Below are 24,269 nucleotides of genomic sequence, written 5' to 3'. Positions count from 1 at the left end.
GAGAGAAGTGTCAGCAAGGAAGCTTTTGGACTTTGTAAAAAGGACAAATCTACTTGCTGAATAGGACTAGTAGTGGGACGCATAATAGGCCTAATTAGGCCGCAGTGCTATGGGACTTTTAAAGGACCAACCACTAGATGAAGAAGAAGAAGATCTTCATAACGAAGGAAGTTAGAACAAAAGTTTACCGGACTTTTATTCTTATTTTTATTCCCAAAATATGCTCACGTGTTTGTGACATATCAAACTGAAACACCCTGTATATTCATATAAGATGGCTTTTGCTACATATTTTTAAATAGTTTTTCCTGTCAGACCAGTTAAGGCAAACGCCACTGTTTTGTATTGTTCTGTCGATGCAAAATGAATTAATTTCCTGATAGGGAATCCGTGATGTGTAGAAATTGTGTGTCATATGATGTGTATTTAGGCCTTTCAACCTGTGAGTTAGGCATTTGTTTGGGCATAACGTAATTTCGTTTGCTCCTTGAATAAAATCACAGAATGTATTCACTATTTTATTTCAAATCAACATTCGCGATAAATCTGTTAGGTTAAGCTCCTATGACCTCAACGGCTGGCATTGGATGAGGGAAGATTACGAATTCGGGTTCTACTACATCAACAGTTGGCATCGGGTGGGGCATGATTACGAACTCGGGCTCTTGCTCAACTTCTGGCATTGGGTGGGCTTCAATTTCTGGGGCGATTACAGTAAGTTGGTCGATCAAATCGGTCATATAAGCAAAGCAGATTTCGCACGGGTTAGACACGATGGCTTCTGGGACAGGCAATGGCATGGCTTCGATTTCGGGTTCAATGAAAGCTGGAAGAGTCTGAATCAGCGAGGGCTGTCCGTCAATGATAAGGGGCAAAGTGCTGATGCTTGGTAATTCTCTGGTATCTACAACGGCACATTGTATACCTGCAATTTGAAAAAAAAATGATACATAGAAATTAGATGGTAGGATTATTTTGGGATTATATTTTGCAGAGAATTGAAACATGTACGTTTACAAAGCACCCTTTGTAAAAGTGGACAAAAACAATAAATTAAACCACATCATGTGACATATCGTTCTAATCGGAAAAATGGGAAATTAAAAATGCAAACATCCAATATGCACCTATAAGAAAAAAAAGTTGAATGTTGTCTTTCTATTCTGATGGGCTCCACGGCTAATAAAAAAAAACTACATATTTAAATTATCTCCAACAAATGTCTTCCATTATAAAAATATAATCTACATATAATCAAAGTTTATAGTTTTTCGTCGATAACTACAAAACAGAAAAAGTTAAGTTAATTCGGCATTTCATTTGTCATCAGATTGCGCGATTTTATCCCATTTTAGCCATCCTTATATCTCTTAAGATAGCTGTAAATGTTCGTCATTTTAGTCCACGTTTTAATCCACGGAATGCAAAAAATGAATCCACAGTGAATTAAAAGTGACACCTTGCTCCCTGATATTAGGGACTAGACAGTACTTTTAAATCACGGAACGCAAAAACATTTAAATCTTACCTTGAGCTAACGCAAGCGCGAAGATCACTACAGCTAAAACCATCTTGAGATATTTCTGTCTAACCGGCTGAAAATCTTAGCGGATTCTGCACTATATATAGGTACCACATTTGTCTCATATCTTGTATTAAATCTTTAGTTTTATTACCCGAATTCATAGTAGGACCATAAAATGACAATCCCAGATTAAAAAAATACAAATTTCATTTTGACTCTGATAACAATAGTTATTAACTTATTCACTTATTAATGTATGAATGAAAGATCCAAGAATGAATCTTTATTTTCTTAATTGTATTTATTTTATTAAACAATACTGTAATTTACCATTATTATACAGGATGTTTCTTAAGTAGAGGTCAATCATCAAGGGGCGTATTCTGTGGCCTAAATAAGGGTTTTTTGTTATATAAATGTGGGGTCTTAGGACAGCCATTGTCCAACTAGAGCGTGTCAAAAATTTAAAAAAAAATCAATTTCTAATTTTTAATGTCTAAATCGCTTGAGATAATTTAACCAAATTTGGTGTGCATATTTAGTGCGATAGTAGGTATGAAACAAAAAATTACCAGTTTTAGAAACTTGCCAGTGGCGGAGGTGTGGGGTATCACCGATCATTATATGCCAAAAAAAATATATCACCCTATATAATATTGCAAATAAAATAGGTCTTAATATGCGCCATCTTTACTTTTTTGTTTCTTTACACTTTTTATATTCCAAACCGATTAACAACAAAATTGATTTCTTTGATCAAGTGCATTTTTATAGAGTTACTTAAATTACTTAAACATATCTTAGGGAAACCACGCAAAACAATGGTAATAATAAGAAGCCGTCATCTTGTTTAATATTGTGTCTGGCCAAATTAACCTTATTTTTCAAAAAGATTTAAGTTTTAATAATGGCTTATGCATATTCAAATGCTGAAATGGGCAGTATGGTTTACATTTATGGTCTTATAGATGGAAATGGTACTGAGGCTCGGCGAATTTATATGGAAAGATTTCCAAATCATCCAACTCCAAATCCAAGAATGTTCAGAAATGTTTTTCAATGTCTTTTGGAGTCAGACTCATTTCAAAAAGGTCCAGATCCTGGAAGAGCTTTGAATGTTATAACGCCTGAGTTGGAAGAAGCTATTCTACACGAAATTGAAGAATACTCAAATACTAGTATTATGAAGATTGCTGCAAATCTTAATGTGAATCATAAATTAGTTTGGTTGGTTCTGAAGTATCAACAGTATACTCGTATTGCACACAAAGAATTCAAGCCTACAGTTTTGCCACTAGATTTGGCAAAAAATTGAACAAAACGTTGGTATATTGTTTATCTACGAAGCTAATTTTTCCAGAGATACTATAATGAACATCTACAAAAACACGTTTGGTTTGATGAAAACCCTCATGCCATAATGGAATCTGTATTTCAACATCAGTTTTCTTTGAATGTATGGGTGGGTATTATTGTTGAGCCTTACTTTTTACCAAGAACTTTAACCGGTGCTCCCTACAGACATTTTCTTGAAAACGTTTTCCCTGAACTACTTGACTATATGCGTTAAGAGAAATAATGTGGTTTATGCACGACGGGGTTACCCCACATTTTAGTTTGACTGCTCGTGAATTTCTAAATGAAAGATTCGGTAATAATGTGATTAGTTGAGGCACCTAAGAACCAGATCAATCTTGGCCATCCACATCACCCAATATGAATTGATTTTTTTATTTGGGGACATCTTAAGACATTAGTTTACAAGGTTCATATTGAATCTGAGGAGCACTTAAGTCAACAAATTATAGCTGGTTATGATGTGATAAGAGCTACTCCTGGAATTTTTGCACGTGTTCGAGCTGCAATTTCAAGAGGATCTGAAGCATGTATTTTGACTGAAGGTGACATTTCCAAAATTTACTATAATAAATCATAGTAAATGAGTAGTAGTAGTAAATCAATGTAATGAGTATCGCAAAAATGCACTTAATCAAATAAATAAATTTTGTTGTTAATCTGTTTGGAATACACAAAAATTGTAAAGAAACAATGAATATAATGCAATGGCGCATAATGATGACGTAGTTTATTTGTAATATTATACAGGGTGTTTTTTTGCAAATGATGATCGACGACACCCACACCTTCGTCACTGGTAAGTTTATGAAGCTGGTAATTTTTTATTTCATACCTACTGTCATACTAAAAATGCACACCGAATTTGGTTAAATTATCTCAAGCGGTTTAGAAATTAAAAATTAAAAACTAATTTTTTTATTATTTTTGACACACTGTAGCTGGACAATGGCTGTCCTAAGATCGCACATTTATATAACAAAAAATCCTTATTAGGCCACAGAATACGCTCATTATTGACCTCGACTTAAGAAACACCCTGTATATTAAAATTAATTGTTATTAAGAAAATAGAATGATGGATCTTATCGACGAGAATGTTAATATTTAATATAATAAACCATTGTATTGTTACTACAAGAATTACTTATACATTTATTCAAATTCAGATAAAAAAATATCAGTTGGTTGGCCTAAGACACTGGTATAACATTTCTGCCTGATACTTGATTAGAAACAATTTTGCCATATACTTAATTTTACTTAATTGAAAAATCAAGTGCGCCTTGAGAATGAAAAAAAAAATATTTTATACTAGTAATTTCTTCGTATGTGCCAAAACATAGATGCCCAAAGAACATTTTAAACAATGTTTTTTTTTGCTTTTTTGTTGTTATTAAATATTTTGGCAGCAGTGGTATCCCAAACGTAATTTCACACGCTTATATCTCGGAAGTTAGTCCAAGTCTTAAAAACATGTAATTTTGTTTATTAATCTAAAAATACTAATCTCCAAATACTTGACTGCCGGTAACTGATACATTAGAAAATTAATACTCGTTTTTCCTCGAGAAGTATTTTAACAATATGCAACAAATACCTTGTTAAATTAAATAAAGTAATGTTTCAAAAAATAATAATCACTTGCATTTTCGCAAAACCTCTACTGACAAAAAACGTTTAGCAGAAAACAGATTAACACTTAAAATCGAATTTTTGAGGGGGTATCTTTGAACCTTGGCACCATTGCACCCGGATGAGCAATCAAATCAAACCTGTTGTGTAAGAAGGAACAAACATTGTGTTTTTGGGGATACTTTTTCAGATAGTGTTCACAAAATTACAAAAAAAAAAAAAACATTTAAACCACGAAAACGTACTTCCAAGTTGGAAAACACCGCAATAATTTCCTATCTTCAATCTTTATACCAAATTTTGAATACTTTATCGTTAATGTTTGTGCCTTAAATTAATGGCAACTGCGCATAAAATGTCTGTTAAGTTAAAGGATCCATGATGTACGCATCTATTTAGTCACTTGATGAATCAAAATAGCGGCTGAACCGAAAAATGGTGGTATCAGATTTTTACTATGATTTTACTCAAAAAAGGCGGGTTTCCCGGATAATCTCAAGTGACATAAAAGTCTTAGAATCAGTCAAAGAACACGTTGGGCACGTTCCCCAAAATTTGGCCATTTTGCAAATTTTGATCAAATTGATAAAGGGGAAAAAATTCCTGAACTTTTCTTTCAATCCTGAATACTTTTTGTCCACCAGAAGTATATAGCGTTCTCGACAAGACTCCCGGCAATAAAATAAGTCATTGCAACGTTTGTACTGGAGACTGATGTAATCTTCTGTCATAATTTTGAACGTTATTTATTATTTACAATAAATATGATAGAGAAGGGCCTAAAATTGCTAAATAAAAAAAATTGAAATCAGTTTCAAAGCTATAGGTATATTATGAAAATTTGAAATGACGTATATTTCTTTATTAGCACCCATTGAGGTAGACAATGATTGATTAATATTTTATTTGTCAATTGGGAGATAATATTTTATTATACATGGTGGTAAAAATTCTAAATTGCTTAGATTATGTTATTAATATACCATTAAATATACTTTTATTAGGCTTACGTAATCTGACAATAATATTATCGTTTACACAAATGCAAAGTTTGTTCCAGATTTTATCTATTTCTTGAATGTGGTAAAAGGTGTTGGTAAATTATTGGTTAAAATAATTTTTCCGTTATCGAAAAAAATATGTATACAGGGTGAGTAGGGAGAACCGCACCAAACATCAAGAATAGATTCTACACGTCAAAATAATAAGAGAAAATCCAAATGTTATACAATTTTCATTTGTTTTCAAGCTAAATATATTTCAATAAAAAAAAAATTATATTCTATTAAGCATAGCGTTCTTTGATTAAATGTTCAAAAACACCACCATTGACCTCTAAACTCTTTCTACTTCGAAAGGCGTCTGTAGCTCTCCTGATTGCTGTATGTTTTTTTATAAGTGTTGATGACAAGTCAAATTAATGCCTGCTGACTGTTCACTTTAACTTTGTACACTTCATTTTTGAACCAGCCCCATGAACAGTAATCTAGTGCCTGTGAATTCTGGAGATCTTGGAGGCCAACTAATAGGACCACCGCGGTTAATCCAACGCCCCCGAAACCTTTGGTTCAAATCTAGCTGGACTGGACGAGGAAAATGTGTAGGAGCTCCACCGTGCTGGTAGTACATTATCATGTTTATAGGAACGTCCTCTTCGTCGTCCTTCATTTTGAAAAAAAAATAATAAGTGGTCTCCTGTAAACCGATTCTCCAAAATAAAAGGGTAGGTAAATTAAAGAACTATCGATCATACCACACCACACGTTTACCGAAAACTTATGCTGAAAATTACTTTTGAGTGTTTCGTGAGGATTTTCGTCTGACCATAGATGAGAGTTCCAAATATTAGTTATGCAGTCGCGGGTGAATGTTGCTTCATCCATAGAAAGTATACGGTATGCGGTATGCAACAAGATGATTATTATTAATCCATCGACAAAACTCGATACGCTTATTATAATTTTCCGGTTGTAGGTGTTGTACACTCTGTACATGTTACGGATATAAGCCTTGCACGTAGGGAGTTTTTATTACTCTTTTTTTCTGCCCAATTGAGTAGCAACTCTTCGTGAGCTGACAGTTGCATCATCGTCTACTAGCCCAGAATATTTTCTACTTCTTCTAAACCTTGTCGATGAGCTCGTTCAGATGTTATACCTAGTACTGGGAAGCTTTCCGGTTTCACACAGTTTGTTGAAAACTGATAAATACATTTTTATCAGGACATCTGTTATGTGGAAACTGTTGACGATATTCTTCAACAGCAGCATTAACATTCCCATTACAAAAACCATGTAGGCCGATTCTCCACATATTATTTTGAATGTAATATGGTACCTACGTCGAAATTTTTCACCCATTTGATGTGTTGAAGACACTTAGTGTCCCCTAGTCTTTGGCATCATCAAGGCCTTTTGCTTAAATTATTGGCCCCGATATTGGTATGTGCTTGTTTTGAGCCTTACAAAATCAACTAAAGATGACTTGGTCCAAGGCATGTCCATTTTATTAAATTAATTTTTTTGCTCGGCGTTACCACATTGTTGATTTTTAACTTCATTATTCTTATATAAAAAGACGCTTCCCTTTTCCCTGTTATGCTCAAAATGTGTGTGATTATATTTACATTACCTAAGCATTCAAAATAAAACTAAAATTATAACCAGATTCCCTGAGTTAAAAAAAAATTGTGAACCCTACCTTTTCTATATCCTTTTATGAGGTTACTTTAATGTCCTTTAATAGGAAAAGTTGTAACATTGTTGTATGCTGCAAAATCCAGTAAATTGGAACCCGCGGTCTTCTGAGAGAAAGGTCTTTATTTGGAAACCCAAAAACAAGGAGATTTCCGTTTGTAAATTCAGAGAATTCAAAATTGGTCGTTATGTAGTGCTCGCTTGCCACAGGTGGTCACTAACTTATGTTTTACTGCATTACTCTCGGAATATCTTTGTTTCTTCTCCAAGAAATCTTGTGTTGAAATTGATAGTTTAGCGATTTGGTCAATATTCGGAAATCGAGTAGTATCCAGTGAAGATTTAAAACGATAGAAGAATCAATTTACAAGCACCTAACTGGTTCTTCAGGTTTTCGGGATCGCTAACTACGATTTATAGAACTCTAAATGTCGAACCCAATATGGCGGATGGAATAAAATACCTACCTTGAAATTTAGAAATGAAAAAAACGTTGTCGAATATTACACCAAACTTCTAGAAGAATATATTTATATAAATCATTTAATGTAATATTTTTAATAAAAAAATTATTGAAGCTTTCAAATTATGATCACTATAACATTTGTTGAGGTTGTTGAATTCCAAATGTAGCATTACACTTTCAAGAAGTCAGATCCAATATGGCGGTTGAAGTGATTGACACCATAATCCTAGGCATCAAATTTCTACGCGGAATAAATTCAAGTAGGTACCATATAATCTGAACTCATATCCCTGAGGATCGAATTTCCACGTGGCAAAATTCTAAGTAGAGTTTATACCCTTGAGATCGAATTTCTAAGCACAAAGAGCTCTAATACAGTCGACTCCTGAACCCCATATCTCTATGAAGTGAAATTTCCTACTAGAGCAAGCTAATCAGGTGACTTGTCGAAGGGAAAAGATATTAGAAACTATTGAAAATGGATTTTGAAGAAGACGAGTAGTAACTTCAGAAGCTTCCGTGACTCTCAGGATGGAGAGGGATATTCCAATATCCGCCATGAGGGTCACGGAAGCAGAGGACCGGCTTAGGTTAGGAAGGAAGTATGTCACCTCCTTCCCCTCGAGAAAGCAGTGGAAGCAGGAAGGTGATATGTTTCCCCGAGATTCCTAGTATGCTATACTGATGGATCTCGGGTAGGAGACGAATTTTCAGGAGCAGGAATTTATCTAGAAGGAAAGTTATGTATGCCACAGTCTTTCAGGCTGAGGTTTTCGCTTGATGGTGGCAAGCAAGGAGGAGGTAAGGAACTGTGTAGAGGAGAAGATTTTTATCTGCTCTAACAGTCAGACCGCGCTCAGAGCGGTTAGCTCCCAGAGGACAAGGTCTGCCCTTGTTCAGGAATGTGGAGACGCTCTGGAGTCATTGGCCAGACGAAGAGAGGTAGAGTTGGTTTGGGTTCCGGGCCATAAGGGTATTCCTGTTAACGAGAGGGCTGTTCAACTGACTCGTCTTGGATCTAGGGGATCTGGCCTGGGACCTGAACCAATCCTCGGAATCACACGAGGTAGTATTAATGGGGCCCTTAATAAATGGGCCTATCAAACTTTCGGTCAAACTGGAGCAGGATCAGAGGATGTAGGCATGCACTTAGTTTTATATATCTATGGACCTAGCAAACCTAATCCAAATGGTGGGGGTTCTGACAGGTCATTGCAGACTTAGGAGGCATTTTTAAGTTTAATAGGAATTTTGGAGGGCTCTTAATGCCAGAAATGTGGAGTAGGGGCGGACACCCCTGTCCACCTTCTAGGCCACTGTGCAGCCTTTGGGAGGTTAAGAAATAAAGTCTTTGGTGCTGCAAGGGGTTGAGCTGAGGGACCTTCCATGAACCAAAATCCTGGCGTTCATTAGGGCGTCCGGTAGGTTCGAGGAGGGTCAGAGGCAAAGAGTGGACAGGTGATAGGACGGTGGGGCAGGCAAAGAGGACCCACGTGTGGCCTACTTGCCAGGCTAAGGCCGCCCCTTTCACTACTACTACTACTACTACTACTACTACTACTACTACTACTAACTTCAGATGCCATCGCATAATATCGCATTTATTCAAATACCTTTAGAAACTGGAGCTAATGAGTCAACGGTAAAGAATTAATACATCGATCAGGAGTTGAGTTACTGGAAGACATTGTGGTCAAAAATCTTAAAGTACTCAAATTTAAATTTTAAAGATTTTAAACAATATTTCAGAAACTACATTTAATATGCAATACAAATTTTTGAACGCATTTGGGACTATAGAACAAAAATAACATCATGTACTTACATTTCATTGCACGTACCAGTCTCGTGTGGAGGAATATCTCATTCTTCTGTTTTGGAAATATTTTCCACGTGGTTGAATATTTTAAAGATGTGGACTGAATTTTTGAATTGTTCGTTTTTGCATAAAAGTTCCGTCTTACAAATTTCTCCCACTGCTAGATGTTGCAGAACTGATATATTTCCCATTGGAAACTTGAAGGGAAATGAAATTTGTTAAAAATAAATTTTTATTAGTTTTATTAAGTTGCCACAATCATTCAAACCGTGTTTGGAGTTACAACATATGGGTAGGCTACAATGCCTTAAAATAGTTAATAACTTTGATAAAAGTCGCGCAGTAGTATAGAAAAGTAAATATTTTCCTATAAAAAGGTTGCAAAATGATAAAGGTGGAAAAAATATTTTTTTAGAGATAAAACTACGCATATCTTAATACTATCGATTGGAATAATTTCATGGAGGATTTGTTTTCTCTCGTACACAGGGGTGGAAATTCAAGTGATAATTAAACTAAATAAATAATCTTATTGCTAAAATCTGTTAATTTCTAGATAATATGCATTTTTTTAGAAAATATATATTTCCTAATTTTTTTGCTCTATTATAAATCTATTAAAAAAATTCTTTACAAAACATTCTGTCAAACGAATTCAAACTGTGTTATTTGATATCGAAAATCTAAATATGTAAGAGATATCTAACCTTACAGACAAATTTCCTTAATATAGCAGGAAGCAACTACTGTATGGATTACATGCTACATGCCCCAACTACACTTTGCAAAAAAATTAAAGGAGCAGAAAATTTTTAATTTTTTTTAGTGATTTTTGAACAGCTGTAACTTTGTGAATAATGGCCGTATCGAGAAAAAAAGACACATCTTGAAGTTTGAAGATTCGGGTTCTGAGATCATGAGATGGAAATTTTCTTTGAGCATCACTCGGTGCAATCAAAAGAAATAATGCAAGGCAAGAATTTTACAATTTGTTTTTTTTTTAAATTGCACATGCTCAGAATTTTTTTTGGATTAATCAATACCAAGGTCATTTAAGTAATTCATCTGCTTCAATTTTTTTTTTTTCATTTTTTATACGTTTATTTTTCATTGAAATATCGGCTATTGAGTGAAAAGTAACTTTTTTTTCTTATCGATATCTCATGAACTAATGATCGTACAGCGAACAGAATGTGGGTTTTAGAAACCTGAATCAATCCTCTTCAAGGGCTTTTTGGTATCTTTGTGATTTTTTTTATACTCAGCACTGAAAAAGTGCAAAAAATTACTTTCTCTGCTGTTTTGAAAAATCAACAACTGCTTTGCAAATATTGCGAAAAGTACCAATGTTTTTAGTTTTTTTTTAGCTCAATACATGCCCATGAGGCTTGTACATTTTGAAATCGATCGGTCGAATCGTTTTCCTTTCCTGGATCCTCAAAGTTTTATAAAAAATTAAAGGAGCAAGTTTATTACTTCTCCATTAATGATTAAGATGAAATAAATTTTTTTCATTATTTCTCTCACAATTTGCGTTAAATACTCATCAAATATCGAAAATAATAAAAAAATCTAATCAAAATTATGAAAAGAAAAATTGAAAATATTGCTCAGAAAAATTTTTCATCTCAAGATTTCAAAACTAGAATCTTCAAGCTTCAAGATGCTTCTCGATACGGCATTATTGTCGCGTTACAGCCTTTCAAAATTCACTAAAAAAAATGTGGAAATTTTTCTGCTCCCTTAATTTTTTTGCTGAGTTTAGAATTAAATTACTGCAGGAATATCTGGTCAATATCTGGTAACAAGCTGGTAGTTCATTTTCTGTACTTCATTTTTAATGAAACACAAGTATATTTGGTTTTCAACAGTAACTGGGAACCGCACTGGACTGTTTCTGGTTTTAAGCTGAACTTAAAGCTCTAAATAACAGGAACTTCTTTGATTAAAAATATCAATATATTTCTTTAGATTTTATTTGGTAATAGCTGCGCTACAGTTTCATTGGTCGATTATTAAGGGAAGTGGTATGAACTCTGGCTGAACAGGAAGAGGTACGATAGGAATAAATTCTGGAAGTGGTCGACTTCCAACTTCAGGCATTGGATGTGGTTGAATTTCTGGGACTGTTGCAAGTTGGTCGATAAGAGCAGTCATGTAACTGAAGCAAGCATCACATGGGTTTCTTAAAGGCGCTGGTGCAAGTTCTGGTAGAGCAACTTCTGGCACTGGAACGGGTAGAGGAAGAGGTCTAAATACTGGAACTTCGATAAGTTCTGGAAGTATTTGTACGTTGTCGTGAATGGCTTGAGGGTAGTTAGAGATACTAGGCAAATCTCCGGTCTGCACAACTGCGGAATGTAGACCTGTAATATAAATGAAAACATAAGTTTAATCTCAACATTTTAAGTAAAATAGTGACACTATTTAGAAGTTAAAGAGGCGCTACAACAATGATGTTCAAACTCAGAAAAGTTGCATGGAAATATAATGATGAAAGAAAATGACTAGAAACTGTTGAGAAAAAAGTCAATTCTTTTCAGGAACTTGAATTTTTGTTGAATACAAATATTGAATGAAAAATTAATAATAAATACCAGTAATAGGTAATAATAATGACATAAATATTTCTTACATTTATTTAAGCACAAATTGAAAATGATGCATATTTTTTATTTATGTGTCCCTGTTTCAGTGGACCTTTGATAGATCATTTTGGCGCAAAGTTTAATTCTGATTCATTTTAAAATAAGTATAATATATTTTTATAATAGTATATTTTTTACCTGGAGCTAGCACTAGAGCTACAACAATTATTACTGATGCGGATGCCATTTTCGAAGCCTGTGTTGTTACCAAAACTTGATGACATTAACTGACGAATTTTTGCTTTATATATACACTTATTACAAAGGACGGTATATAAAAAATTAAATAGATTCGTCTGGTGCGATGAATGGAAGATAACAAAATCAAATAATCCTTTTTCAAATAGGAAATGTGTCATATAACTTTAATCCGTGGTAGCTTAAAGTTCTAAGTACATTATTCTAATAAATTGTATTAATTTTTCCATGTATTCAAGCTTCTAATTACCTATAAGAAGACAAATACCTTGTTCTTTTCCTTTACCACAGAATAATTCTTTTTATTTTAAAGATATAGATATCTCTATAAATCAAATTTACTACATTTCGATAAAGTTTCAGTTACTCAGTTAATTTAATCAATTAACAAACGATATTACACCATTTGCTGCAAGAATTGCAGAATTCTCTATTTTTATTTATTATTTATTTTAACACATTATTAGGAGATAAAAGTGGAATACGTTTAGATATACGCATAAAAATGTTATATATATTAAAAATTTTCTCATTGTCAGTGAATATGTTATTTAAGTTTTTAGTAATTAAATTCTAGTTGTACTCTACATAATATATTAAAATTAAATAAAATAGAGATCTAACTAATGTGACTAAATGAAATTCTTGTGAGTGAAAATGATTTTCTTTAATTTTCTGTACGTTATTATCTAGGACATGCTATAGAACCTTTTATATAAAAATAATATAAAAGCTTTTTCCCGATCTGTAATATATATTTTTCTTTTTTAATTTATATTTTGGTATTTTTCAACCTGTGAAAAAATTTTGAAATTAGTGAAATTATATATATTATATTATTATTATAGATACCTAAAAAATAAAATAATAAATAAAACTATTCTACAAATAAATAACTTCAGACAAATCTGTAATCTTAAAATATATTTTTTGCGCCCTTCATCCCCACACAAAAATTCTATGTTCCTAAAAATATGAGAATTTAAAAAAGTATTCCGTCAAAAAAGATGTGATTTTTATGTCCATTAATGCAGAGATATTCGCGCAGTCTACATGTAAAAATTTCATTACGTACGAGTTATAAAAAAATATCATTAATGTAATGTGAATACTCATCTTTCACCATAGAATGCGAAACGAATATTACTATATTGTTGACATGTACCATATAACGCATTCAACTATCTACCAAAATTCTCCCTCAACTTCAAGCACGGCAACTGTCCAGAACTTTTATTATCACGACGGATGAAAGTGTTAGTAACCAATATTACTGTATAAAATTATAGTGTTGGATTTTCAAATGTAATTGAAAAATCATGCTAATGTGAAGACTTTCAGTTCATTATAGATGAGCGAGGCAAAAATTGTTTTGTAAGGCAAGCCAACTAATAGATATTAGAATTAAGTAGTTTTCAAATAACATTGACTCTGATGCAACAAGATCAAATGGAGTCCTAATAAAGCGACCAAAAAAAACCTGGAGTTCTCAGTGTGAGGTGGGATCGAAATTGTGATTTTGTATTTTAAATGTCAAATTCATTTGAGAAATATACAGGATGTGCTATTTAAAACACATTCTTCCGTAGCCCTGATAATAATAATACAAAAGAATGTTTCAAATAAAACTTGCACCAAATCAATATTCTCAATTTCTAAAATTACCTATTTGCTTGAACGAATCGCATATGGTTATCACATTTAGGTTTGAAGATGATTTGATGCATCAAATAACACCGAAACGTTACGCTTTAGCTCCAGTTTATCAAACGGAGCCTTAAATTCAACAAGAATTTGATTTGACGCAACTTTTATTTGAAATATTTTTTTGTATTATTTATATTACCAGAGCTATGGAAGAATACGTCTTAAATGAAACACCTTTTATGTGCCTGGAAACAAAACTTGTGAAAAATTGTATTTAATATAAAATAAATGATATATGTACCTCCAATAAATTCAAATTTAACTTCTGCCAATCCCGGTAAAATGAAATATTTTTTGTTCTACTTTTTCTTATATTAATTTATTGTTTTTAGAACATTTACGTTTATAAAAATATTGTTAAGCATAGCACAAAATTTAAATTATCGAATTTGTGTGATTTACTTATTTCGTTTGTTTCTTTGTTTTAATTATGTATCCAATAAAAGGTGTAGCTAACACCGACATGAGTTCAGAATTGGCTACTTTTGTCAAAATAAACAGAAATGTCTTTTTCGTAAAAAGATTATTAAGAATTCTTAAATAGCCTTTCCATGACACGATTGAATAGTATTTCTCAAATAAATTAATTTGCCAGTTAGCAAGTTGAGGTTTGGGATTCACCATAGTTGTGGTCGAGTCACAGCAGAATATGAGCTTAATTTGTGAGAGAAATACTCATCGAATCTCGCGTCATGAGATGGCACCTTTATCGCCAGCACTTGAAACAGTTTTTGATCAATTAATTAAAAACTGTTGAAAATACGGGCTTCAACATAGGTACGGTGGTGCAAATCTAACATCAACAGTCATTTTAATTATACAAAACTGACCTTTGGAAATTAGGAGAGACCTAAGAGATGTTTTCTGTTCAAGGATAATTGTTTGCTTTGCAAAGACTCTCAATACATCTTTGATGACGAAGAAAGAATTTCAAAATTTCGTGACTTCGAGGTTTTTTTAGGACGTGTATTGATTTTTTAATCCTAGAATACTAATAGGTCGTAAAATTGGCGACGGCCAACAAATTACGCTCGAATTTGTTTTCTCCCAGAATGGTCTCACAATCAGTCGTGCCGTTCTTAGTAGTTTTTTAATTTTATAGTCGAAGTTAGAATTAACAGTTATTCCAGACTACACCATGTAATTTATTTTGGCCATAAATCGTAAAATTTACGACCGTTTAGTGTTAGATTCATATATTTCAGACAGGTTGTAGATTTTCTTGTTGTGATATATGTATCTCTTTTATAAAAAAAAAAAACAGAAAAATGTTGAACAAACCGTTGACAGACAAAGACACCTGTATGAAGAAAAATAAAAAATTATGAATGGAGATTAGAGAGATGATGATGAAGAACCATACCAAAATAGTGGAAGTGATTGGGAAGAGGACAATTTAGAAGTGCAAGGGTCACAAGTGGTCTGCGAAACTACCAACTACCTCAAAAAGAACGGCTTCTCGAAATATCGTACATTTTGTCGCAGGGAGCAAGGGAAATGCCCGTGACATTGTAGAACTAAAACATCATTTCACACATATTTTTGGATGCTATTCTGAATATAATCCTCAAATACACAAACGAGGAATTAGTCAGGCAATGTAATAACTATGCTAAAGAATCAGCTACGAATAACTAGCATTTTTGCAGTTTTGATATTTTCAACTGTCAAGAAAGACAACCATCTAAATTGTAAAGAAATGTTTAATCTTACCATCTCTTGCGTCTTTTATCGAGCTTATATGAATTGCGAACGATTTGCGTTTTTGCTAAATTCGATCATGTTTGAGGATAAGAGGACCAAGAAAGTAAGGGAACAAACTGACCCTTTTGCCCCATTTACAGAAATTACGGAACTGGCAGAAATTACACACCATCAGCTTACCTTACAATAGATTAACAGCTTTTAGAGGAAGGTGCCCATTTTGGATGTACATCCCGAACCAAGCCATCACAATACGACATAAAAATTGTCGTGCTATGTGACTCCTCGTTTAAAAATATATGTACGTCCATACTTGAGGGAGAAAACCAACACATTAGATCTGATATTAATAAATTATTATATCAAGGACTTGACAAAGTTGTTTCATGGTAATAACCGAAATATTACCATGGATAACTGATTTACGTCATGTCCTCTGTCCGAAAAAAAGTTATGTGAACCATATAAACTATTTTGGGCATATTGAGAAAAAAACAAGAAGGAAATTCCGTCAGAGTTACTACAAACTAAAAATAGAAAGCGCGAAATTTCGATTTTGATAAGAATGGATGGTGTTTTATATGCCCAAACCTAACAAAGTTGTAGGTAGTATTACTTTCTACTCCCCACGACATAGTTATCATTTACAATGAAACCAAGTCGGGTGTAGTAGACACATTCGAATAACTGTGTTCCAACATGAGATATCTGTGGAATTCTAAATATACAACAAACCGAGGAAAGCCATCAACCCTTTCAATGAAAACGAACAATTTGTTTTTATTGTCCTAATCGTCTTCGATCAATGACAACATTGATAAGTTATAGAAATTGTTCAAAACGGTTTTCTCTCAGGCATAAATTTATTGTTCGTCGAAAATTGAGGTCTACTCTATCCAATAACTGCTGATTATTTCTAATGAATGTGCATTTATTTATCTGTAACGCGATTCCACAATTCCGCTCGAGACGCAACTGGCGAGGAATACACAAATTCTTTTAACATTCTCCAAAGAAAGAACTTACATTTGTTGAGGTCTGGTGATCGTGAAGGTCAAATTTGTAGGCAATTATTTCCTCTTTCAATGCATTTATTTGGATACTGGTGGTGTAAAAAGTCTCTAACAATGTTACTAAACGGAGGGGGTGCTCCATCATGCATAAATCAATGTTCCAGTCTGAGTCGTAGTGGCACCTCGTAAAGTTGATCCGGGAGAGTGTTTTGGAGAAATTCTAAATAAGTTTCGCCATTTAGTCGATTCGATAAATTAACTGGACCAATTAAATACCGATCAATAACACCGATCCAAACATTTATTTTAAACTCGCGTTGGAAATATCGATGTCACTGAATGAGGGTTTACATCGAAGTTTAACTTATCAGTGCAAATTGTATGTTACTTCTGTTGTTTAAGTTGTTTGTTTTTTTTTTAATAAATTATCTTATTCCAAATTTTTTTCCTTATCAAGTTTGACGCCAACTTTTGAATTTTTTATGATTTTAAATAACACAGCTACAATACATATTATTAATTATTCGTGTTTTTGTTGAAAACGACGAAAGTTTTTTTGGAAATGGTGCATCATCCCTTATCAACTCTTTAAAATGCTTCACTTGAACTCTACTTATTGTCTTGGTCACACTGTATACCAAATTTGGTTTTTCTAAGTTCAAATATCACTGAGATATTGATTTTTTCGAAATTTGAAACCCCACTTTCAAGGCCTATAACTTCTCAGGGGTACTGGTTAGTATAAATGTAAGTTGCGTTAAATCACCATATTTTGAGTTCCCCTACATACCCCTGTCGGTTCTTATGCGAAATACCGTGTATAATAAATATTGTTCGTTATTAAAAAAAATTACTTGTTTGTTAAATGGGTTTTGCTTATTAGCAAAATGCCTTAGATTATGAGTAACAAATATACAAATCTTTTGAATTTATTTGAATTAGTTCATACCTTTTGAATAGATTAAAAGTAAAGTAACAGAATACATAGTTTTTTAAAAGGAAATATACGGGTGTTAATTAAATACATTAACAAACTTATGGGGGTGTCTATTTGAGTGGCTTCAAACTGAAATAGTTATATGAACAAGGGTCCGCAAATCGTTAGTTTTCGAGATACAACGTGTTGAAATTAGAAAAATGCTTTTTCTAAAATATCTCTGAAGACGTTTGATATAGGATGCGAAAATTTAGAGTAATGTTTTATCTAATTAAAGGCAAAAACCCACTGAATTCGAATATACAGGGTGTTTCCTTTCGAGTGAATCAAACATTAACCACAAATAGAATTCAATAAATAATTCAGAATTTCCTTATAAAGCAAGGGTCTCATCATTTTTACTGTTCAGGGCCGTATTGGTTGGGTCATATAATTTATGAAATCTTTGTTATGCTTATAACAAATCATATTTGGTGTGGTGTTAACATTTACACATGTGCGTAATTTACTGTACAATTTACAAATTTTTGTAGGTCAGTGGCGTAGGAATGGGTAGTAAATGGGGATTTCTTTACCCCAACTTCTACGCCAATGACCTAATAATCATTTGGGATTCATTTTTAGATTCCGAGGACAATTTTACATAAAAAGGTATACTTGTTGAAAATTGGTATAGGGTATCGTTTTACCGAAAATCTCAGTTGATTGGTAAGAAAATCTTAAATAATCATCATTTTTTTTACAAACACTAACTAATATTTCAAATCTTAAGAATAAAATGACAGTTTCTGATGACAGATAAGCCTATTATTGCTTAGTTATTTATCCATGGCAATCATTGTGTACGGATGCTATATTGGACGCACAGCGCATATTTAAAATTAATATGTAGGTGTAATTTTTTAAAGGAATTATATCTGTTTGAAACAAACGGACCGTTGAATGAGCAAGGATACCTATAATTGTTTCAGAATAACACAAATGAAATTTTGGAGAAAGTGCCATTGAACATGCTGTCCATCGCACTGCAGCCCAAAAAAAAAATGAGCTCTGAGAAGGAATTCACCAGATTACGAATGCAATAAATAATACACAAGGGATTATATTTAAAATTTGCTAGTCGTTTTGCCAATGTTGAGACATTATTTAATATTATTTTGATTTCTAAGGTAATACGTGACATTATAATAATATTAATTTAAAATTTATTTCTTATTAAGAAACTAAATTTCTTATCAGAAGAACTGTGTCCCATTAAACTGAGATTTTTGGTAAAACGATACAATTTTTCCTTTTTATGTAGAATTGTCCACGGAATCTAAAAATGAATCCCAAATGATTATTAGGTCATTGGCGTAGAAGTTGGGGTTCCTACGCTACTGACCTACAAAAATTTGTATATTTTACAGTAAATTATGCACATATTATGTAAATGTTAACACCACAGCAAATTTGAATCAATTCGTAAAATGCATAGCAAAGATTTCATAAATAATATGATTTTAAAAACCGACCAATACGGCACTGTACAGTGAAAACGGTGAGACTTAGACCCTTTTATAAGGCAATTCTGAATTATTTATTGAGTTCTATTTGTGGTTAAAGTTTGATTCACTTGAACTGAAACACACGTGTACCAGTGGGTGGCGGAGATACTAGGAGTTATTTTGAAACGAAGGAAGCTTGTAAACATAGCTCATTTTCGATCATGGTTTATCCTTTCAGAGATTCCAATGCAGAAGATAGGCCCCATACTTATTTATACATTCCTTCTATGCGTATAGGCATTTGTTTTAAATAAAATATTTTGTGCGGATATGGTATAATACAACCAAAAATATTTTTAAATAGTTCCAACATATTTATTACATTTTCTTTCGGAATAAGTAAAAGACAGTCTATTTGGAATTAGTGTTAAACGTCAATTGTTGGCCAGGGTTGAGGTACAATTTCTTCAGCATCATCAGAGAAAGCTGCTACATCAATTGTTGGCCAGGGTTGAGGTACAATTTCTTCAACATCATCGGAGAAAGCTGCTACATCAATTGTTGGCCATGGTTGAGGTACAATTTCTTCACCGTCATCAGAGAAAGCTACCACTTCAATTTCTGGCATAGGATGCGGTATAACCTCATCGGCACTAATTCTTTGAAGGCCTGTAAGAAAACGGTGGATATTGAATGAAGTATTTTGCTAATGCAAGGAGCATATTTCAATGTACTACTACCAATTATTTTCTTATTGTGGTTAACGATAATTGTTCTTAGGAGTTAATTTGGAAAGCACTTTCAAAATTATCTGTGTTGTGAAAAACGTATAGAACAAACAAAACAAACTTCTTCAGTAAAGATTTTTTGTTTTTCAAATGGAATTAAATCAAGATTTGTATCACTGTAATTTGAAAACTCACCTGGTGCCAGCACTAGAGCCACAAGGAAAATTGCAAAGGCCATTTTGTCTACTGTTACCAGAAAACTTGTTGGATTAATGTCCAACGATCCTTCTTTTATATAAAATTTTTATCAAGTGGCAGTTACGGGTTTATGGTAGCTGTTTAGGTGTGGGATTAATGAAAGGTGATACTAACACATTTTTAATGATTTTCATAATCTGTTAAGCAAAATCGGATTATTACAGAAATTAATGGCTATAAAAGTTAAGCTAAATTGTAATGATATTGGTTTAATTAGTCTACTTGTATAAGCACAGTGCAGAAGTCTTTATAATAATATGACGTAATTAGATTCAACTGCCAACTAAAGACAAATATATTTGTATGTGGCCCACTCTTCGTAACTATACGGAGTGATTTAAAAAAAAAACAGAAATAATATGGCATCTATATAACGAGATTTTTTGTGCACAAATGTTTTAACTTATCAATTAAGCGAATTAAAAAACAAACTGCTTTCAAATTATGTTATGCTTTATTGTTGAATGTGATCCATGTCAACTTTTATTTCATAGAGGCTAACCAAAATGAAGTAAAAATTTAATTTTGACAAATATATAATTTGAAGAAATTATAGTGGTTGCCTTAAAGTAATATTGTAGGCCAAAATTAGATATTTTGAATCCCCTCTCTAGTTATATGCAACATTGAAATAATATTAGAAAATTATGGATGTAATATATCCTACAAAGCTTATGTCATATCATTAAATGTCATTGCTTCCCACAAGATTATTAGTTGATTATAAAATTAATTTAACTTGCTAGAATTTTTATTTCCAGCAAGGGATAATTCTGTACTTCAGAGTTATTGGAAATGTCTCTATATGGAATTCGGAACAACGATTTTGTCAATTTTTGTCTTGATTTGTCTTTCTGACGCTATGCTACACTGCGACACATGCTTTTTTCTTTTTTATTGGTATGGTTATGACAAAACAATTAAAAAAGTATTTGTCCGACAAAAATCATACCGCGTTCCCAATTGTCCACCAGCCCAAAAATGTCGTATCCTTATACAGGCAAGTTCCATTTTGCGTAAATTTCTCAAGTAATTTGTGAAACATACAGTGGTCAACTTGTCTGACAAAAATCATGCAGCATACGATTAGTCCGACGCCCTAAAAATGTCAAAATGATGAGATTATATTTCCTCATATACATGCATGTCGGACAAAAGTAAAACAGGATGGAATAATGTATTTTAGAAGGAAAAGTAGTAGAGCCCGACAAAGAAAACAAAAAAAAATTGTTAAAAAATTGTATCTTCTTTTTATACTTTTCTATTTAGATGAACAGTACGTAACGTAATATTTCTACACACACTTACTTGATTTAAAATCCTTCCTATATACATTCACAAAGTAACATAATAATATAATTTCCATCGCAAAATCTGGAAAATTAGGAAAACTTTTTTAAAAACAACTAACATAGCAACTTTTTTTAAATAAATCCAGAATATTATTTTTTATGGAAAAAATATTAGTTTTATGTGAAAAGGGTTAACTGTTTTAATTTTTTTTTAATATATTTTTGTTGAATGTGCGTTTATAATAAAAAAAATTTGAACGTTAGGGAAATAATATATTTTATCTGATCAATAAAAATATTTTACTATGGGTAAGTATGATAATTTATATTATTCTAATCTTTGAATCAACCAAAAATAATAGCAATAACAGCAATCCTACATTTTGATAATTCGTTAATCTCGTAATATTAAATAACTGACAACGTTTTTTGAAATAATTTACTAAAAAAAAATGTAATTTAGTTTTTTGTTATAGCCATTTCTTCTTCTTCTTCTTTTAAATAATTATTTTATCAATACTTTTATTTTTCATCAATAGCCTATTCATTTAAGAAATACGTTTATTTAAGATCAAGTAATCATATTTTATTTATATAAAGACATTGTGCTTTTACATTTATAAAAAAATAGACCTAAATTAGCTGTACTGTTTAACATTTTTATCATGTACTAAGCCCCCTGTACGAAAAACTACGATATCGATGATATTTTCATATCATGTCTGGAGTAATAGGAAAATTCGCATTTAATAAAATTTCGATTATTAAGTTAAAGTTTGAAACTTTATTTTTATTATATTTTATAATTTTTTTCAGTTATTTAATTTATTTTAAAAAAAGTTCGATTAAAGCATTTTTAATGCTTTTTACTAATTTGCGGTGTTGTTTTTGTCGGATGCATATTTTTTTGTAATAAATACTTTATTTCAAAATAAAAAAAAATAAAAAACTAAGACTTGTATGAGGAAACATAATTAGTCCAGGCGGTATCAGTTTTAAAAAGGGTATACCTGCGTAAAACGCATACGATCGGAGATTTTTGCTTTAACGGCTTCTAAATAACATCAGAAATGATAATTTTTCTATGCAAATAAAAAAAATGTGGACTCAATTGTTATTACAAAAAAGTATAAAAACATAGCAAAAAAATTCATTTTTTTCTTGAATTTCTCGTCGACAACTTAGCAACTATTCATTTTAGACAAAAATAGAAGAGGAAAAAAGTTTTGTAATTAAATTTTGATCACGATAGAGTTAGTTGCAATTCGAAAAAATAATTATTGTTATTGCAAAAATCGGAAAAATCATTTAAAAAATTGCAAAAAATGCAATTAAACTTCCCAATTAAACTTCTTAGTGCATAGAATCATCATACCAAATTTCATCCAATTCGATTCGATAGTTTTTACATAATACCTAATTGTTTAATTTTTTTTTAATTAAAAAATTTTCAAAATCAGTTTCTAAAAATCTAAAGCCTTTAAATATTTCATTTCACCACAAAAAGAAGAGCTCTCAAGCTTTAAAATGATTTTTGAAAAATTCAAATCGGACGATTAGGTGAGCCGTGGTGATTGTTTAAACATTTTCGCAATTTTCACGCTTATAAACAATTGCAATAATTTAATGTTTTTTTTTCAATTTTTTGTTTATTTTAAAAATGTTTTGAAAGTACTCGGAAAGACGAGTATTTAAAAAAAAACCTGATGATCCGACCATTATTTTCGGAGTTATAGCCCGTTAAAGTTAACCCTTATTTACAGCAAAACTATAAGGGTATACGGGCTGTTTTTTGAACTAATGGGTTTGTCATACTTTCCAGATATAAATTTTCAAATTTGCAATCACGGGCGTCCCATTTAAAATGTCACTCAAAGATATTCAAGACCGCGTGAAATTTTGACATTTTTGACGCTCCGGATTACTCGTACGCGGAATGATTTTTGCCGGACAAGTTGACCAGAGTTTGTTTCACAAATTACTTGAGCAATATACGCAAAACGAAACTTGCATGCATGTATAAGGATACATAATATCGCCATTTTGACATTTTGGGGATGGTGGATAAATGAGAAGGGGGTATGATTTCTGTTGGACAAATACTTTTTTAATTGTCTTATCATAAAAACTGACTATTCCGATAAAAAAGAAAATTGCATCTATCGTATTGTAGCATACCGTCAGGACGACAATTCCCGGAAACGCTCGTACGAAAACGCGGCGGTGCGGCGCCGAAAATTTTCGAAGAGGAAAAGTTTGTCGGAGTCGTTATAAAGGAGACACTCGCAAAGTTTGTCACTTGCAAGTATCACTAAAACGCAATGAGTGATGTATTGAGGACTATAAGTCGCGTGTTTAAGATAAATACGAGGTCTGTTCAGAAAATAATGCAACTGTTTGAATTACGCGCTAATGGAGATATCTAGTGATATGTGGTTTGCAGCATTGCGTTGCGCATAACCTCCTCTGTAACCACATGTTCTCGAATTGTTGATATCTCATTAAATTTTCGTGATATCGTTATTTGAATGCAACGAGTTCAACTGTTAGTGACAATTTTTGAAATGTGTGATTTCCTGGAACAACGATGCAACGTAAAGTTTTGCGTGAAACTTGGGAAAACTTTCACGGAAACGTTTCAACTTTTGAAACAAGCTTACGGAGATGATGTTCTAGGTCGTATGAAAGTCACGAATGGTTTTCACGATTTAAAAGTGGTCGTCAGTTAATTGAAAATGATCTTCCACCAGGAAGACCTTCGACCTTACTGATGACTCCCACGTTCAAAAAGTCAAAGATC

At 32.4% G+C, this 24,269-nt stretch overlaps 3 protein-coding genes across 3 annotated transcripts in view; 1 reads left to right on the top strand and 2 right to left on the bottom strand.

The window, feature by feature from the left end:
• The window catches only part of LOC108910047 (chromosome transmission fidelity protein 18 homolog), a 272,160-nt gene that overhangs the window by 174,749 nt on the left and 73,142 nt on the right, over positions 1–24,269 (top strand). The gene's annotated exons all lie outside the window — the stretch shown is intronic.
• On the bottom strand, positions 506–1,626 carry LOC111691696. The gene is made up of 2 exons (XM_023454920.1): positions 1,529–1,626; positions 506–925 (listed from the first exon to the last, which is right to left on the bottom strand). The coding sequence occupies exons 1-2, from the start codon at positions 1,569–1,571 to the stop codon at positions 555–557; spliced, it is 414 nt and encodes a 137-aa protein (XP_023310688.1). The 5' UTR covers positions 1,572–1,626; the 3' UTR covers positions 506–554.
• Positions 11,458–12,393, bottom strand: LOC108910055. The gene is made up of 2 exons (XM_018714553.1): positions 12,284–12,393; positions 11,458–11,863 (listed from the first exon to the last, which is right to left on the bottom strand). The coding sequence occupies exons 1-2, from the start codon at positions 12,330–12,332 to the stop codon at positions 11,499–11,501; spliced, it is 414 nt and encodes a 137-aa protein (XP_018570069.1). The 5' UTR covers positions 12,333–12,393; the 3' UTR covers positions 11,458–11,498.

The sequence above is a fragment of the Anoplophora glabripennis genome, unplaced genomic scaffold (genome assembly GCF_000390285.2).
Source record: "Anoplophora glabripennis isolate ALB-LARVAE unplaced genomic scaffold, Agla_2.0 scaffold469, whole genome shotgun sequence".
Lineage (NCBI taxonomy): Eukaryota > Metazoa > Arthropoda > Insecta > Coleoptera > Cerambycidae > Anoplophora > Anoplophora glabripennis.
Note: the sequence above shows the minus strand (reverse complement) of the source record. Positions and strands in the feature narration are given on the sequence as shown.

Coding starts and splice junctions, on each gene's coding strand:
- LOC111691696 (XM_023454920.1), bottom strand. CDS start 1,571: ATGGTTTTAGCTGTAGTGATCTTCGCGCTTGCGTTAGCTCAAG. Junction 926..1,528: donor CGCGCTTGCGTTAGCTCAAG/GTAAGATTTAAA, acceptor TTCAAATTGCAG/GTATACAATGTGCCGTTGTA.
- LOC108910055 (XM_018714553.1), bottom strand. CDS start 12,332: ATGGCATCCGCATCAGTAATAATTGTTGTAGCTCTAGTGCTAGCTCCA. Junction 11,864..12,283: donor AGCTCTAGTGCTAGCTCCAG/GTAAAAAATATA, acceptor TTTATATTACAG/GTCTACATTCCGCAGTTGTG.